The 19423-nt window shown below is 51.8% G+C and overlaps 1 protein-coding gene across 1 annotated transcript in view; it reads left to right on the top strand.

The window, feature by feature from the left end:
* The window catches only part of LOC147101938 (protein AMBP-like), a 178593-nt gene that overhangs the window by 44395 nt on the left and 114775 nt on the right, over nt 1-19423 (top strand). The window contains exons 2-3 of the mRNA XM_085965955.1: nt 4842-4984; nt 6350-6429. Coding sequence (XP_085822081.1) covers nt 4842-4984; nt 6350-6429 — 223 coding nt within the window. The remainder of the gene's footprint in view (nt 1-4841; nt 4985-6349; nt 6430-19423) is intronic.

Genomic DNA, 19423 nt, shown 5'->3' with positions numbered 1-19423 from the left:
AGGTTTTCCTAGGGTGAAAAGCATCTCCACAAAAGAAGCATTCCTTCCTAGATTGCCAAGAGGCTGCTAAAGTGGGGTCGTCCTCCTCTTCTTCATCAGAATTATCAGAATTAGATTCCCCCATGATAGGGTTCACCTGAGACCGCTTGAATTGTCTGGTTGCAGCTACAGCAGCAGATCGAGATCTGGGCAGCTGATAGAGGTCTGCATTTCTCTTTGCCAAATCCAGTGAACAAGCTAAGTCAAAAGCTTTTTGTAGCTCAAGTGTTTTACTTTCTAGTAGACGCTGGCGTATAAATGGAGAGGCCATCCCGCAGATGAAAGCATCCAGAATCATTTCTTGGCGGTACAGCTCAGCTGAGGCTGCCTGAAAGTTACAATCTACGCTGAGCCTGCGAAGTTCTTGCAGGAATTCGTCAATTGATTCCCCTGGCCCTTGTCGGGCTGTGGCCAGTAGATGTCTAGCATAGACCTCATTTGGGGTCTTCGCATACAGTTTCTTAAGTGCCCGAATCACCTCTTCGTAATTATCCCATTCATCAACATATTCGAACACTTTTGGGGTCACATAATTGACAAGTATCTTCAATTTAGCAGGAGCATCCGCTTTACATTCATCCAGAAAATTCTCAAAAGTACGATACCAATGCTTCCATACCCTGCCAGCTGCTGGTGTATTCGGGTCCAAGTCCAGACGAATAGGTCTAAGGATTTTCTCCATGATGGGTGGTTCCCTGGATCCTTAACTTCCGAGTTTGTCTGAAGGTCTAGTATTTGTCAGTGTAAATACTAAGTTACTTAAATTGATGTAAGAAAAAGGAGACTTACCATCAAGTAACTTTAAAGTAAGCTTTAAGTAACTTATAAACACACTATATACAAGAGAGGTCTTTACCATGCCTCTGGTAGAAGCCTCTTACAATACTGAACAGACCAGTATTTATACCAGTCCAACAGGAAGTGACATGACAGGAAGTGAGGTATGTACACAGTTCATAGTTCACAGTTCACAGGAAGTGATGACATAACTTCCCGGAAGTTATTATTTTTATCACAAAAAGGTTACTGTAAAGACAGGCTCTGTATGTTAATTATAGAAATTTTGCGTTAATATACTATTAAACTAAAGGGGAGGAAGTGTAATGTACACAACATTGAAGGGACTACTTTGTTTTGCGGATGTACATCCTCAGTTGCGAGCGTATATAACAGACACGTATCGATTTGTACAGTCAGTGCCGAAGTTCCAGTTACCCAGTAAAGATCACTTGAGGTTACTCTCAGTCTCTGCTGCTTTATTATTTTATGTAGTTGTATATAGTGGTACAAACACAACAGTGGTTAATGCAGCAACTCTGGGATGCTGGGATTGGAGTCTGTGGTTAATGCAGCAACTCTGGGATCCAGGGATTGGGGAATGTGGTTAATGCAGCAACTCTGGGATCGTGGGATTGGGGACTGTGGTTAAAGCAGCAACTCTGGGATCCTGGGTGTTATGTTCATTAATAACTAGTCGTTTTTATTAAGAACAGCTAGCTTTTGCTAGACACTTTATTGAGCACATGTGGACGAGGTACAGTATATGTAGAGGCCACCATCTTGACTGCTGCCTTGTGGGTAGCCTAGTGCCTCGTGGGTAATGTAGTCTTATCTATATATATAAAGGAATCGTTCAGTCTGTCTATCTGTCTGTCCTCGGGTGTGCGTCTGTCCGGCTATGCGCTCGAAAGTTACAGAGCGTACCTACGCGTGCATTACGTCGAAAGAAAGCTCACCATTCCAAAACGATGGTAAGCGTATTTACGTTTCGGCTGGACAAAAATTGCGCCCGCGGTATCCGAAAAACCTTCAACATTCCGCTCATTAGCATCTCATTATCCGCTCATTAGCGACAGAGTGACCTCGAGGTCGACCAATCGTTGCTGGCACGTGCGGCCGGGCCCTCCTACGGTCGAGTGACGGGACGATTGACCAATCCTACGCTTTGGTGACCTGACGGCGTGTGTGGGCGGGCCTTATCGTTCTGAACCAAGGTGAGTAGCCGCCATCTTGCTTCCATTCTTTTTCCTGCTTTCTGCGTCTTTCTTTTCAAATATACATTTCCAGCAAAATAAAATTGCTTTTATTAAATTGTTTTAAAAAAAACTTCATTCATTTGTAAATATTTTCTCTAACCTGAAGATCCTTTTTCCTACCTTTCCCCATTTTTGTTAGGCCTCAAAGCCTGGGCCTTTCTTGCCCAGCCAGGCCCGAGCTAGGTAATTGTCCCACGGCTTCTGCTAAGCTCCTCAACCCCGCCCCCCCCCCCCGGTGTCACGTTACCCGGGGCAACGGCGTCAGCCACGAGGGTCACGAGGGTCAGGGTGCGCGCGCAGCAGGAGCAGCTGAGACGCGGCATCTCTCTCTGTTCCCCGCTCGGCTCGGGCGGGGGGGCGGGGCTCTCGGGAGTGCGGATCTCGGGCGGGGCTTGGTGAGCGGGAAGGGTTACCCCGGCAACCGGGCCCGCCGGCCGTCTCTCACAGCCGCAATCGCCGGACTTCAAGCCGGCTCGGCCGGGGGGGCGGGGCTCGGAGAGCGGGGCTCTCGGGAGTGCGGGGCGGGGCGGCCGGGGCTCGGAGAGCGGGGCTCTTGGGAGTGCGGGGCGGGCGGGGCTCGGAGAGCGGGGCTCTCGGGAGTGCGGGGCGGGGCGGCTGGGGCTCGGAGAGCGGGGCTTTCGGGAGTGCGGGGCGGGCGGGACTCGGACAGCGGGGCTCTCGGGAGTGCGGGGCGGGGCGGCGCGGCCGGTGCTCGGGAGGACGGGGGCTCGGAAGGGGGGGAAGGGTTACCCCGGCAACCGGGCGTGGCCGTCTCTCAGCCTCAAGCCGGCTCACGCCTGTTCTCGGGGCTTGGCTCCATTTGCGGCCGCGGGCCACTCGCCCTCTCTTTCTCCTTCCCTCTGTCTCTCTCTCTCGCTCCCTCCCTTCTCTCCCGCCCTTCTCCCCCCCCTTCTCTCCCCCCTTCTCTCCCCCCTCCCCCCTTCTCTCCCCCCTTCTCTCCCCCTTCCCCCCCTTCTCTCCCCCTTCTCTCCCCTTCTCACCCCCCTTCTCTCCCCCGCTCCCCCTTCTCTCCCCCACTCCCTCCTCCCTCCTCACCCCCCTTCTCTCCCCCGCTCCCCCTTCTCTCCCCCACTCCCTCCCCCCTCCTCACCCCCCTTCTCTCCCCCTGCCCTCCCTCCCCCTCCCTTCCCTCCCCCCTCCCTCCCTCCCCCTTCCCTCCCCTCCCTTCCCTCCCCCTCCCTTCCCTCCCCCCCTGCCCTCCCCTCCCTCCCCTTCCCTCCCCCTCCCTTCCCTCCCCCCCTGCCCTCCATCCCCCTCCCTGCCCTCCCTCCCCCTCCCTCCCCCTCCCTGCCCTCCCCGCCCTCTCTTCCCCCCAGTCGCTCTCTCTCTTCCCCCCAGTCACTCTCTCTCTTCCCCCCAGTCACTCTCTCTCTTCCCCCCAGTCACTCTCTCTCTCTCCCCCAGTCGCTCTCTCTCTCTCTTCCAACAACAACATGCCCTCGAAAAAGCCTTGGCACCGCCGGGCACTCCAGCTAGTATATATATAGATAGACATACAGCAATATACAGCTCTACACAGCTCTATGGCTCCACCTAGTGCCCACTATAGAATGACATGTTATTGATCATTACACTGGGATTGGGGAGTGTGGTTAATGCAGCAACTCTGTGATCCTGGGATTGTGGAACTGTGGTTAATGCAGTAACTCTGGGATCCCGGGATTGGGGAATGTGGTTAATGCAGCAACTCTGGGATCGTGGGATTGTGGAACTGTGGTTAATGCAGCAACTTTGGGATCCTGGAATTGGGAACTGTGGTTAATGCAACAACCCTGGGATCCGGGAATTGGGGATTGTGGTTAATGGAGCAACTCTGGGATCCTGGGATTGGAGACGGTAGTTAATGCAGTAAATCTCGGATCCTGGGATTGGGGAATGTAGTTAATGGAACATCTCTGGGATCCTGGGATTGGGGACTGTTGTTAACGGAAAACTCTGGGATCCTGGTATTGGTGACTGTGGTTAATGCAGCAACTCTGGGATTCTGGGATTGGGGACTGTGGTTAATGCAGCAACTCTGGGATTCTGGGATTGGGGAATGTGGTTAATGGAACAACTCTGGGATCCTGGGATTGGGGACTGTGGTTAATGCAGCAACACTGGGATCCTGGGATTGTGGACTGTGGTTAATGCAGCAACTCTGGGATTCTGGGATTGGGGAATGTGGTTAATGGAACAACTCTGGGATCCTGGGATTGGGGACTGTGGTTAATGCAGCAACTCTGGGATCCTGGGATTGGGGAATGTGGTTAATGGAACAACTCTGGGATCCTGGGATTGGGGAATGTGGTTAATGGAACAACTCTGGGATTCTGGGATTGGGGACTGTGGTTAATGGAACAACTCTGGGATCCTGGGATTGGGGAATGTGGTTAATGGAACAACTCTGGGATCCTGGGATTGGGGACTGTGGTTAATGCAGCAACTCTGGGATCCTGGGATTGGGGAATGTGGTTAATGCAGCAAATCTGGGATCCTGGGATTGGGGACTGTGGTTAATGCAGCAACTCTGGGATTCTGGGATTGGGGACTGTGGTTAATGCAGCAACTCTGGGATTCTGGGATTGGGGAATGTGGTTAATGGAACAACTCTGGGATCCTGGGATTGGGGAATGTGGTTAATGGAACAACTCTGGGATCCTGGGATTGGGGACTGTGGTTAATGCAGCAACTCTGGGATCCTGGGATTGGGGACTGTGGTTAATGCTGCATTGGTCTGATCCTGTGACTGTTGTTTTCTCTCAGTTCTTGGGTACGTGGTTCTCAATCGGAGCTGGCTGCAATTGTCCCTGGTTCGCAAAACTGAGGGGAAAAATGTCAATTGTCAGGCTCATATTATCAGCATCTGAGGAAACGAATAAATTGAATGGCAGCTTTACGTATGATCGGTGAGTTCTACTTATTCACACCTAGTCTGTGTAAAATATCAATTACATTTCATAAGGTTCTGCGTTGGACTTGATCCAGAGCCTCAGCCTCATCTCCATCTCCATCTCCCCCGGCACAATACAGATTCACCGCCAGCTCCCCCGGCACACTACAGACCCACCGCCAGCTCCCCCGGCACAATACAGACTCACCACCAGCTCCCCCGGCACAATACAGACTCACCACCAGCTCCTGCGGCACACTACAGACACACCGCCAGCTCCCCCGGCACAATACAGACTCACCGCCAGCTCCCCCGGCACACTACAGACTCACCGCCAGCTCCCCCGGCACAATACAGACTCACCGCCAGCTCCCCCGGCACACTACAGACTCACCACCAGCTCCCCCGGCACACTACAGACTCACCGCCAGCTCCCCCGGCACAATACAGACTCACCGCCAGCTCCTGCGGCACACTACAGATTCACCGCCAGCTCCCCCGGCACACTACAGACTCACCGCCAGCTCCTGCGGCACACTACAGACTCACCGCCAGCTCCCCCGGCACAATACAGACTCACCGCCAGCTCCCCCGGCACACTACAGACTCACCGCCAGCTCCTGCGGCACACTACAGACTCACCGCCAGCTCCCCCGGCACACTACAAACTCACCGCCAGCTCCCCCGGCACACTACAGACTCACCGCCAGCTCCTGCGGCACACTACAGACTCACCGCCAGCTCCTGCGGCACACTACAGACTCACCGCCAGCTCCTGCGGCACACTACAGACTCACCGCCAGCTCCTGCGGCACACTACAGACTCACCGCCAGCTCCCCCGGCACACTACAGACTCACCGCCAGCTCCCCCGGCACACTACAGACTCACCGCCAGCTCCTGCGGCACACTACAGACTCACCGCCAGCTCCCCCGGCACAATACAGACTCACCACCAGCTCCCCCGGCACACTACAGACTCACCGCCAGCTCCCCCGGCACAATACAGACTCACCGCCAGCTCCCCCGGCACAATACAGACTCACCAACAGCTCCCGCGGCACACTACAGGCTCACCGCCAGCTCCCCCGGCACACTACAGACTCACCGCCAGCTCCCCCGGCACAATACAGACTCACCGACAGCTCCACCGGCACACTACAGGCTCACCGCCAGCTTCCCCGGCACACTACAGACTCACTGCCAGCTCCCCGGCACAATACAGGCTCACTGCCAGCTCCACCGGCACACTACAGACTCACCGCCAAATCTTGCGGTACACTACAGACTGCCTTGGCATTACAGGCTCAGTTCTAGCTCCCATGGCTCACTGCTGGTTAAAATTCGGCAAATTCTACCTCCCTGTTTTGTTTTGTTCTTAGGAATGGAACATGTGTTCACGTGACAGCAGAATACAATGTCCTGAGGATTCCAGGAAAGTTCAAATTTGACTCCCCTATAGGTGAGGCAAATCACTCAACAAAAATCGACGCCAATCTGCTGCCCAAAGGCTCAGCGCTTCTCATTTACTGCATCAGTCATGGCTCAGTGGGTAACGCTCTCCCCTCTGAGTCAGAAGGTCATAGGTTCAAGCCCAGTAAAGAACTTCAGCACATAATCCAGGCTGACACTCCAGTGCAGTACTGAGGGAGTGCTGCATTGTCGGAGGATCAGTACTGAGGGAGCGCCGCACTGTCGGAGGGGCAGTACTGAGGGAGCGCCGCACTGTCGGAGGGGCAGTACTGAGGGAGAGCCGCACTGTCGGAGGGGCAGTACTGAGGGAGCGCCGCACTGTCGGAGGGGCAGTACTGAGGGAGCGCTGCACTGTCGGAGGGGCAGTACTGAGGGAGAGCCGCACTGTCGGAGGGGCAGTACTGAGGGAGCGCTGCACTGTCGGAGGATCAGTACTGAGGGAGAGCCGCACTGTCGGAGGGGCAGTACTGAGGGAGCGCTGCACTGTCGGAGGGGCAGTACTGAGGGAGAGCCGCACTGTCAGAGGGGCAGTACTGAGGGAGAGCCGCACTGTCGGAGGGGCAGTACTGAGGGAGTGCCGCACTGTCGGAGGGGCAGTACTGAGGGAGCGCTGCACTGTCGGAGGGGCAGTACTGAGGGAGCGCTGCACTGTCGGAGGATCAGTACTGAGGGAGAGCCGCACTGTCGGAGGGGCAGTACTGAGGGAGCGCTGCACTGTCGGAGGGGCAGTACTGAGGGAGTGCTGCACTGTCGGAGGGTCAGTACTGAGGGAGAGCCGCACTGTCAGAGGGGCAGTACTGAGGGAGAGCCGCACTGTCGGAGGGGCAGTACTGAGGGAGCGCTGCACTGTCGGAGGATCAGTACTGAGGGAGAGCCGCACTGTCGGAGGGGCAGTACTGAGGGAGCGCTGCACTGTCGGAGGGGCAGTACTGAGGGAGCGCTGCACTGTCGGAGGGGCAGTACTGAGGGAGAGCCGCACTGTCAGAGGGGCAGTACTGAGGGAGAGCCGCACTGTCGGAGGGGCAGTACTGAGGGAGTGCTGCATTGTCAGAGGGTCAGTACTGAGGGAGTGCTGCACTGTCGGAGGGGCCGTACTGAGGGAGCAATGCACTGTCGGAGGGGCAGTACTGAGGGAGCACTGCACTGTCGGAGGGGCAGCACTGAGGGAGCGCCGCACTGTCGGAGGGGCAGTACTGAGGGAGCGCCGCACTGTCGGAGGGTCAGTACTGAGGGAGTGCTGCACTGTCGGAGGGTCAGTACTGAGGGAGTGCTGCACTGTCGGAGGGTCAGTATTGAGGGAGTGCTGCACTGTCGGAGGGTCAGTACTGAGGGAGTGCTGCACTGTCGGAGGTGCCGTCTTTTGAGCGAGACGTCAAACCAAAATTCGTTTGCTCTCTCAGGTGGATGTAAAATATCCCATGGCACTATTCAAAGAAGAGAAGGCGAGTTATCTCCGTGTCCTGGTCAATATTTATCCCTCAACCAACAGCACCAAAAACAGAATATCTGCTCATTATCACATTGCTGTTTGTGGGATCTTGCTGTGAGCTTTTCCTACATTACAACTGTGACTCCACTTCAAAAGTGCTTAATTGGCTGTGAAGCACTTTGGGATGTCCTGAGGTTGTGAAAGGTGCTGTATAAATGCAAGTCTTTCTTTGTTTTTCTGTTTGATTTGTTGATTTGTTTTCTTGACTTTTTTTGAGAAATGGATATTTCCCATGTCAACATGTAGATCTATAAGGCCAGATACACTCCAGGATCAATCAGGAGCGACCAACAATAATTATCAATACAGCTCTCGAAACCCAGGAAACTCAGTCCTGCTATTTCATATCAATGTTTGCCCTGTTTGAAATTTGTGGCCGTGATTGGACGGGGCTGTTCTTAGCGCTGTTGCCTCATTGGAGGATAAATCGTCAATCTGAATATCCAGACCCACTGTTCTTAGCAACTGGAGATATCTGTGAATCAACGGGACCACTATAAACATTCTGTGAAACAATTCCGTCGTGCAATCCAACTACAGGCTGCCTTCAGTCCTCTTTCATACACACAGCAGTAGCATTGCCCTGTTTCCCCCGCTGGTCACACATTCCGGTACCAGTCAGATGAATAAACAATCACCTCAAAGCATTGAGTACCTTAAATTGGTCCGAAATTTTTTTTAAATGCCAATTATTGATGCTATTGCCTTATGTCCGGAACTAGAGACTTTCACACAATTTACAACAACCAGAATTTCACCGTGGCCAGAATAAATGTCTGGTTTTAACAATAATAGATTAGTTAACCTCCATAACTCCAATTTAATTCAGACCTACATTTTAAACTAACCAGTAACACTTGAAAAAGAGTGAGGAGCCACAGCCACAGTAACATTCACATATGCTTTGTTACAAGACATTGGCCGGAATTTGTTGCAGGTAGTTCAGTGGGGGGGCGGGGGACTTCCCGGGGTTCCACACAGGACTTGCCAACTTTTATGGCAGGGCCTGATTTGCATGTGAGGCATCGGTTTCCTGCCCGCAGCCAGCCAGGTTGAGAGGCTGGTTGGCTGGCTGCGGGCGGGTAGGCCTGCACCTGCAGAGAGGGAAGAGAGGGTTCGGTCTGGTGAAGGATCCCGGGGGGTGGGGTCGGGGGTCACGGTGGGAGGGTCGGGGAGCACGGTGGGGGGTCAGGGGGTCACGGTGTGGGGGTCAGGGGTCATGGTGGGGGGTCAGGGGTCACAGTGGGAGGGTCAGGGGTCACAGTGGGAGGGTCAGGGGTCACGGTGGGAGGGTCGGGATCACGGTGGGGGGTCGGGGGTCACGGTGGGAGGGTCGGGGGTCACGGTGGTGGGGTCGGGGATCACGGTGGGGGGGTCGGGGATCACGGTGGGGGGGTCGGGGATCACGGTGGGGGGGTCGGGGATCACAGTGGGGGGGTCAGGGATCACGGTGTGAGGGTCGGGGGTCACGGTGGTCGGGTCGGGGGTCACGGTGGGGGGGGTCGGGATCACGGTGGGGGGTCGGGGATCACGGTGGGAGCGTCGGGGGTCACGGCGGGCAGGTCGGGGACCACGGTGGGGGGGTCGGGGGTCACGGGGGTGCAATTTTGGTCTCCTTACCTAAGGAAGGATATACTTGCCATAGAGGGAGTGCAATGAAGGTTCATGACATTGATTCCTGGGATGGCAGGACTGTCGTACGAGAAGAGATTGAGTAAACTCGGCCTGTGTTCTTCTGAATTCAGAAGAATGAGAGGGGATCTCAGTGAAGCATACAAAATGATTACAGGGCTTGATAGGGTGGATGCTGGGAGAATGGGCAGCACGGTGGCATAGTGGTTAGCACTGTTGCCTCACAGCGCCAGGGACCCGGGTTCGAATCCGGCCTCGGGTGACTGTCTGTGTGGAGTTTGCACATTCTCCCCGTGTTTGCGTGGGTTTCCTCCGGGTGCTCCGGTTTCCTCCCACAGTCCAAAGATGTGCGGGTTAGGTTGATTGGCTATGATAAATTGACCCTTAGTGTTAGGGGGATTAAATACGTGGGGTTACGTGTTGGTGTAGGGGTTACGGGGATCGGGTGGGATATGTGTCGGTGCAGGCTTGATGGGCCGAAATGGCCTCTATCTGCACTGTGGGGTTTCTGTGATTCTGTGAATGTTTCCCTTGGCTGGGGAGCCTAGAACCAGGGGCCACAGCCTCAAGATAAAGGGTAGGCCATTCAGGACTGAGATGAGAAGAAATTTCTTCACACAGAGGGTGGTGAATCTTTGGAATTCTCTACCCCAGAGGCTGTGGAGGCTCAGTCATTGGGTATAATCAAAACAGAAGTCCATAGATTTCTGACTGGAAAGGGCATCAAGGGATATGGCGAAAGGGCCGGTGAATGGAGTCGAGGCAGAAGATTAGTCATGATTTCATTGAATGGCGGAGCAGGCTCGAGGGGCCGAATGGCCGACTCCTGCTCCTATTTCTTATGTTTCTATGTTCTTACAACAGTCCTGCCATCCCAGGAATCAATCTCGTGAACATTCGTTGCACTCCCTCTGTGGCAAGTATATCCTTGTGGCAAGGAGACCAAAATTGTACACAGTACTCCAGGTGTGGTCTCACCAAGGCCCTGTATAATTGGAGTAAGACTTCTTTACTCCTGTACTCAAATCCTCTTGTAATGAAGGCCAGCATACCATTTGCCTTCCTTATGGCTTGCTGCACCTGCACATTCACTTTCAGTGACTCATGTACAAGGACACCCAGGTCCCTTTGAGCATCTGCATTCCCCAATCTTTCACCATTTAGGAAATACTCTGCCTTTCTGTTTTTTCTACCAAAGTGGATAACTTCACATTTATCCACATTATATTCCATCTGCCATGTTCTCGCCCACTCACTGAGCCTGTCGAGATCCCCTTGAAGCCTCTTCACATCCTCTTCGCAACTGACACTGCCACCTAGCTTTGTATCATCAGCAAATTTGGAAATGTTACATTTAGTCCCCTCATCCAAATCATTGATATAGATTGTGAATAGCTGGGGCCCAAGCACCGATCCTTGCGGTACCCCACTAGTCACAGCCTGCCAACCTGAAAAAGACCCGTTTATCCCTACTCTTTGTTTTTTGTCTGTTAACCAATTCTCAATCCATGCTAGTATATTACCCCCCAATTCCATGTGCTCTCATTTTGTTCACCAACCTCTTGTGTGGGACCTTATCGAAGGCCTTCTGAAAATCCAGATACACCACATCTACCGGTTCCCCTTTGTCTACTCCACTAGTTACATCCTCAAAGAACTCCAATAGGTTTGTCAAACAGGATTTCCCTTTCATAAATCCATGTTGACTCTGCCCAATCTTTCTATTAGTTTCTAAGTTCCCAGTTATTGCATCCTTTATAATAGATTCCAGCATTTTCCCAACTACTGATGTGAGGCTAACAGGTCTGCAGTTCCCCGTTTTCTCTCTCCCTCCTTTCTTAAACAGCGGGGTTACATTTGCTATCCTCCAATCTGCAGGAACCGTTCCAGAATCTATAGAATTTTGGAAGATGACAATCAACGCGTCCACTATTCCAATGGCCACCTCTTTCAAAACCCTAGGATGTAGGTCATCTGGTCCTTGGGATTTATCGACTTTTAGTCCCATTAATTTTGCTAGTACTTTTTTTTACTAATAATAATTTCTTTAAGTTCCTCATTCTCACCACACCCTTGGTTTTCTCGTATTTCTGGGAAGTTTTTTGTGTCTTCCTCCGTTGGCCTCCGTCTGCCTCCAGCGAGCACAGGGGTGATGGGTGAACGGGATTGTTGCGAGTTAGGACACGGGCAGCAGAGTTTTGGATGACCTCAAGTTTACGTAGGGTAGAACGTGCCAGGAGTGCATTGGAATAGTCAACTCTTGAGGTAATAATGGCATGGATGAGGGTTTCAGCAGCAGATGAACGGAGGCAGGTGATGTTGCGGAGGTGAAAATAGGCAGTCTTCATGCAGGCCTCGGGCGACTGTCTGTGTGGAGTTTGCACATTCTCCCCGTGTTTGCGTGGGTTTCCTCCGGGTGCTCCGGTTTCCTCCCACAGTCCAAAGATGTGCAGGTTAGGTTGATTGGCTATGATAAATTGACCCTTAGTGTTAGGGGGATTAAATACGTGGGGATAGGGTGGGATATGTGTTGGTGTAGGGGTTACAGGGATCGGGTGGGATATGTGTCGGTGCAGGCTCGATGGGCCGAAATGGCCTCTATCTGCACTGTGGGGTTTCTGTGATTCTGTGATTCTGTGATATGCGGATATGTGGTCAGAAGCTCAACTCGGGGTCAAATACGACACCAAGGTTGTGAACGGTCTGTTTCAGCCTCAGACAGTGGCCAGGGACCGTCATAGAGCATACAGTCATAACGGCACAGAAGGAGGCCATTCGGCCCATCGAGTCGGTGCCGGCTCTCTGTAGAGCAATCCAGTCAGTCCCATTCCCCCACTCTATCCCCGTAACCCTGCAAGTTTATTTCCCTCAAGTGCCTATCCAGTCTCCCCCTGAAAACATTGAGCGTCTCCGCTTCCACCACTTCCATCGGCAGCGAGTTCCAGGTCCTCACCACTTGCTACATAAAAAAGTTTTTCCTCACATCCCCCCTGTATCTCTTGCCCAAAACCTTAAACCTGTGTCCCCTAGTCCTTGTACCATCAACTAGTGGGAACAGCCTTTCCCCGTCTAGTCTATCCACACCCCTCATAATCTTGTACACCTCTATCAAGTCACCCCTCAACCTCCTTTGCTCTAATGAAAACAAATCCAGCTTCTCCAACCTGTCCTTGTAGCTAAGATCCCCCATCCCCGGAACCATTCTGGTAAATCTCCTCTGCACCCTCTCAAGGGCCTTCACATCCTTCCTAAAGTGTGGTGACCAGAACTAGATGCAATACTCCAGTTGTGGCCTAACCAGCACTTTATAAAGGTTCAGCATAACTTCTCTACTTTTGTACTCAATACCTCTATTTATGAAGCTCAAGATCCCATATGCTTTGCTAACCACTCTCTCAATATGTCCTGCCACCTTCAGGGACCGATGCACATTAACTCCCAGGTCCCTCTGTCCCTGCACACTCTTTAAAACTGTGCCATTAAGTGTATATTGCCTCTCCCTGTTCCTTCTGACAAAATGCATCACCTCACACTTCTCTGCATTAAACTCCATCTGCCACTTGTCTGCCCATTCTGCTAGCCTTTCTATGTCCTGTTGCAGTCGATTGGTATCATCATCACTGTTTGCCACACCCCCAAGTTTGGTGTCATCTGCAAATTTAGAAATTCTAATCTGTATTCCAATATCCAGGTCATTTATATATATCAAAAAAAGCAGTGGCCCCAGCACTGACCCTTGGGGAACACCACTGTCTACCATCCTCCAATCTGAAAAACAGCCATTTACCACAACTCGCTGTTTTCTGTCCTTAAGCCAATTCCTTATCCAAGCTGCCACTGACCCACCTATTCCATGAGCCTCAATTTTGTTAACCAGTCTTCTATGTGGTACTTTGTCAAATGCCTTCCGAAAATCCATGCAGACAACATCCATTGCATTCCCTTCATCAATCCTCCCTGTTACTTCGTCAAAAAATTCCCTTAGCAACCTGGGAAGCAAGCCATCTGGACCAGGCGACTTATCTACTCTAAGCATACCCAGCCTTTCCAGTACATTTGTCTATCAATTTTCACCCCTTCCATTGCTTCTACCTTTTCCACTTCTACTGATATTTTGTCAGCATCCACCTCCTTGGTAAACACCGATACAAAGTACTCATTGTGTATTCTAGCCTTGCCCTGCGCCTCTAAGCATATATCACCTTCTTTGTCTCGAATAGGCCCCAGCTGGCCTCTTACTACCAGCTTACTTTTTACATGCCGGTAGAAGATTTTTGGGTTCCCTTTTATGTTAACCGCCATTCTACCCTCATATTCTCTCTTTGCCAATCTTAGTTTCATCTTCATTTCCCCTCTCAACTTATTGTATTTGGTCTGGTTCTCCCTTGAAGAATTCACCTGACATTCATCATACACACACTTTTTTTGTTTCATCATCTTCTCTATCTCCCTCATCATCCCAGGAGCCCTTGCTTTGGTTCCCTTACCCTTCCCTCTTGTTGGAATGTACCTAGCCTGTACTTGGGACATCTCCTCCTTAAAGATCTCCTATTGTTCCGTTACAGTTTTTCCTGTCAGTCTTTGGTTCCATTTTACTCTGGCTAGATCCTTTCGCATCCCATTGAAGTTAGCCCTATTCCAGTTTAGAAGTTTCACTCTAGATTGTTCCTTGCTCCTCTCCATTGCTAATCTAAATCTTATGATACGATGATCACTCGTACCCAAGTGTTCTCCCACAGACACTTGGTCAACCTGGCCCACCTCATTCCCCAGCACCAGATCCAGCAATGCCTCCTTCCTAGTTGGGTCAAGAACATATTGGCCAAGGAAATTCTCCTGAACACATTTCAGAAATTCCTCCCCTCCGTTCCCTTTACCCTAGCATTATCCCAATCGATATTTGGGTAATTAAAGTCCCCCAATATCACCGCTCTATAGCTCTTGCATATCTCTGCGATTTCCCTGCAGATTTGCTCCTCTACTTCCCTCTCACTATTTGGAGGCCTGTAGAATACTCCCAATAGTGTGATCATACCCTTTTTGCTCCTCAACTCTAACCAAATGGATTCTGTCCTTGTCCCCTCAAGAACATCCTCCCTTTCCAACACTTGTACAATTCGGACGGGTTGCACCTGAACCAGAACGGGACAAATATCCTTGCGGGGAGGTTTGCTAGCACTGTTGGGGGGGGTTTAAACTAACTTGGCAGGGGGATGGGATACAGAGGGGAGCTGAAATAGGGGGTGATGTGCTGCCAATTATAGAGAAAAAAACAAGTCAGCTTGGTAGACAGGGCAAATATATAAGGGCAAGGCTGGATGGCATCTATTTTAATGCAAGGAGTCTTGCAAATAAGGTGGATGAACTGAAGGTTTTGATAAACACATGGGAGTATGATATTGCTGCTATCACGGAGACATGGTTGAGGGAGGGGCAAGACTGGCAGCTCAATATTCCGGGGTACAGAATCTTCAGGTGAGACAGAGGGGGAGGTAAAAGAGGAGGGGGTGTCGCAATATTAATTAAGGAGTCAATTACTGCTGTAAGGAGGGATGATATGTTAGCAGGTTCCTCTAATGAGGCCATATGGGTGGAGCTTAAAAACAAAAAGGGGGCAAGCACTTTGCTGGGAGTGTACTATAGGCCTCCAAACAGCCAGGGGGAGATAGAGGAACAGATATGTAGGCAAATCTCAGAGAAATGTGCAAATAATAGGGTAATAATAATGGGGGATTTCAACTTCCCCAATATTAACTGGGATAGTCAAAGTGTGAAAGGCTCAGAGGGTGTAGAATTCTTAAAGTGCATCCAGGAGAGCTTTTTGAGCCAGCATGTAGAAAGTCCTACAAGAGAGGGGGCGGTACTGGACCTAATTCTAGGGAATGTGGCCGGCCAAGTGGAAAAAGTGCTAGTAGGTGAGCACGTTGGTGACAGTGACCATAATATGGTGAGATTTAAGGTGGTCATGGAAAAGGACAGGGATGGGCCGGAAATAAAGGTTCTAAATTGGGGGAAGGCCGATTTTAATAGGATAAGGCAGGATCTGGCCAAAATGGACTGGGATCAGCTACTTGTAGGAAAATCCGCATCGGAGCAATGGGAGGCTTTCAGAAGGGAGATTGAGATCATACAATGGCAACATGTTCCCGTAAAGGTCAAGGGTGGTTCCAAAAACCACAGGGAACCTTGGATGTCAGGGGATATACGAGAATGGATTAGGAAAAAAAGGAGGGCTTTTGGTAGATACAAAAGGCTAAAGACGGAGGAAGCCCTAGAGGAGTACAAAAAGTGCAGGGGGATACTTAAAAAAGAAATTAGGAGATCAAGGAGGGGCCATGAAATAACACTGGCGAGCAAAATAAAGGAAAATCCGAAGATGTTTTATAAGTATATTAAGGGTAAGAGGATAACTAGGGAAAAAATAGGGCCCATTAGGGACAAAAGTGGCAATCTGTGTGTGGAGCCGGAAGATGTAGGAGGGGTTCTAAATGAATTTTTTGCATCTGTTTTCACTATGGAGGAGGACGATGTAGACATAGAAATAGGGCGGGGGGACTGTGATATGCTCGAACATATTAACATCGAGAGGGAGGAGGTATTGGCGGTTTTAGCAGGCCTAAAAATGGATAAATCCCCAGGCCCGGACGAAATGTATCCCAGGCTGCTGTGTGAGGCAAAGGAAGAGATTGCGGGGGCTCTAACACATATATTCAGGACCTCTCTGGCCACAGGGGATGTGCCAGAGGACTGGAGAACCGCTAATGTAGTTCCATTATTCAAGAAGGGAAGTGGGGAAATACCAGGGAACTACAGGCCAGTGAGCCTAACATCAGTGGTAGGAAAATTATTGGAAAAAATTCTCAGGGACAAAATTAGTCTCCACTTGGAGAGACAAGGATTAATCAGGGATAGTCAACATGGCTTTGTCAAGGGAAGATCATGTCTGACTAATTTGATTGAATTTTTTGAGGGAGTGACTAGGTGTGTGGATGAGGGTAACGCAGTGGATGTGGTATACATGGATTTCAGTAAGGCCTTCGATAAAGTCCCGCACAGGAGACTGGTCAAGAAGGTAAGAGCCCATGGAATCCAGGGTGCCTTGGCACATTGGATACAAAACTGGCTTAGTGGCAGAAGGCAGAGGGTGATGGTCGAAGGTTGTTTTTGTGACTGGAAGCCTGTGGCCAGTGGGGTACCACAGGGATCGGTGCTGGGTCCCTTGCTGTTTGTGGTCTACATTAATGACTTGGATATGAATGTAAAAGGTATGATCAGTAAGTTCGCGGATGATACAAAAATTGGTAGGGTGGTAAATAGCGAGGAGGGTAGCCTCAGTCTGCAGGACGATATAGATGGGTTGGTCAGATGGGCGGAACAGTGGCAAATGGAATTTAACCCAGAAAAGTGTGAGGTGATGCACTTTGGGGGGACTAACAAGGCAAGGGAATACACAATGAATGGTAAGACCCTAGGCAAGATGGAGGGTCAGAGGGATCTGGGTGTGCAAGTACACAGATCCCTGAAGGCGGCGGAACAGGTGGATAAGGTGGTAAAAAAGGCATATGGGACACTTGCCTTCATTAGCCGAGGCATAGAATATAAGAGCAAGGAGGTTATGATGGAGCTGTATAAAACACTGCTTAGGCCACAGCTGGAATACTGTGTGCAGTTCTGGTCGCCACACTACAGGAAGGATGTGATCGCTTTGGAGAGGGTGCAGGGGAGATTCACCAGGATGTTACCAGGGCTGGAGCGCTTCAGCTATGAAGAAAGACTGGGCAGATTGGGTTTGTTTTCCTTGGAGCAGAGGAGGCTGAGGGGGGACATGATTGAGGTGTACAAAATTATGAGGGGCATAGATAGGATGGATACTGAGGAGCTTTTTCCCTTAGTAGAAGGTTCAATAACTAGGGGGCATAGATTCAAGGTAAAGGGCGGGAGGTTTAGAGGGGATTTGAGAAAGAACTTTTTCACCCAGAGGGTGGTTGGAGTCTGGAACTCACTGCCTGAAAGGGTTGTGGAGGCAGGAACCCTCACAACATTTAAGAAGCATTTGGATGAGCACTTGAAATGCCATAACATACAAGGCTACGGACCAAATGCTGGAATATGGGATTAGATTAGACAGGGCTTGATGGCCGGCACGGACACGATGGGCCGAAGGGCCTCTATCCGTGCTGTATAACTCTATGGCCTAGAAATTCAGTTGGGCACGCCAGCCGTTAGCGCCTTAGGAGGAGTAGATCTCGAGCGCTAGGCGCTTAGCGCCCGGGCGCAGCGCGATCTGTGCCTCGCCCCAACTTCAGTACACATTTAGCGCCGGCGCAAAGTCTTAGCTCGCGCCCTGCTGCGCGCGCAGATCATGACGTCATTTCGTCGTGCAACGCCCTTTGTGCGCCCCAAACCGGAACTTCACTCGCGCCGGCCCATTGTGCGCCGGCCGGCCCTAACGACTGTGAAGTGGAACGGTACACAGCCGAGGCGGGCCGCGGGGAGCGCTAATTAAAGGGCACTTACCCTGCACTATAAAGGCCAGCCATTTTGCAGCATTCACTCTTGTGCAACAGTTTTTTGGCGAGAGACCAAGGAGGAGAGCTTACTGGTTTGGACCAACACTAGGACAGGTATTTTTGGCTCAGGCCAGAGCTTAGCAATTATCTTTGCCTTCATTGAGAGCTCAGTGTTTGCCAGCATATAATGGGGGCTGCATTGGGTGCCAACGCTGACTTTCAGCCTTATGCCAGAAGGGCTTACAGACGCCGTGAGAGAGTGGCAGCCCTGGCTAGACGCAGAGGGGGCAACAGGCGTCGCCAACTGAGGCCTTACCCACCCAGGGTATACCGCCAGCAGTCCTCGTATCTGACCATGTCTGCCGCGAAGTGTGTTAGGAGGCTGCGATTCAGAAGGGAGGTGGTTGCAGACATCTGCCAGCTGCTTCACAGAGATCTGCAGCCACAGCTGATGCGCAGGACGTCTCTGTCGGTGGCAGTGAAGGTGACGGTGGCTCTCAACTTCTATGCCACCGGCTCCTTCCAATCCGCTGCTGGGGACATCGCTAACATCTTCCAGTTCGCCATGCATTGCTGCATCCGCCAGGTGACCGATGCCCTTTTCAGAAGGAGACATCAATTCATCTCCTTCCCCATGACCCTGGACAAGCAGCAGCAGCGTGCAGTGGGATTTGCAAGAATAGCGGGCTTCCCCATGGTGCAGGGCGCCATTGACTGCACGCATGTGGCTTTGCGGGCACCTCTGGAGCATGCCGAGGATTACCGCAACCGGAAGGGCTACCATTCCCTCAACGTACTGCTGGTGTGTGACCACAGGCAGCGCATCCTAGCTGTCAACGCCCGCTTTCCAGGCAGCAGCCACGATGCCTTTATCCTGCGACAGACAACTGTGGCTGACATGTTCCAGGCACAGCCTCACCCAAGAGGATGGCTTATCGGAGACAAAGGCTATCCTTTGTGTACCTGGCTCATGACCCCGCTCCGCGCGCCCACGACCCCTGCTGAAGAGGCATACAACGAGAGCCATCAAGCGACTAGGAACATCATAGAACAAACAATCGACGTCCTCAAGCAACGGTTCCGCTGTCTCGATCGCTCCGGGGGAGCCCTCCAGTGTTCGCAGGAGCGAGTCTCCCAATTCGTCGTCGTTTGCTGCATGCTGCACAACCTGGCTATCCGCAGGACTCAGGCACTGCCACCTCACGTTGGACCACCACCTCAGGAGGAGGAGCAGGAGGAGCACGAGGAGGAGGAGGACGAGGAGTACCAGCCCAGGAGGGAGGCAGAAGGTCCAAGGGCCGCCCGTCGGCGGCTTATTGAACGTCACTTCTAGGCCCCCTGTCAGGGAATGG

Source organism: Somniosus microcephalus, chromosome 23, assembly GCF_052327205.1.
Source record: "Somniosus microcephalus isolate GS21.2 chromosome 23, FLI_Smic_1.0, whole genome shotgun sequence".
NCBI lineage: Eukaryota > Metazoa > Chordata > Chondrichthyes > Squaliformes > Somniosidae > Somniosus > Somniosus microcephalus.
This window is presented reverse-complemented; position numbering and strand designations above follow the sequence as displayed.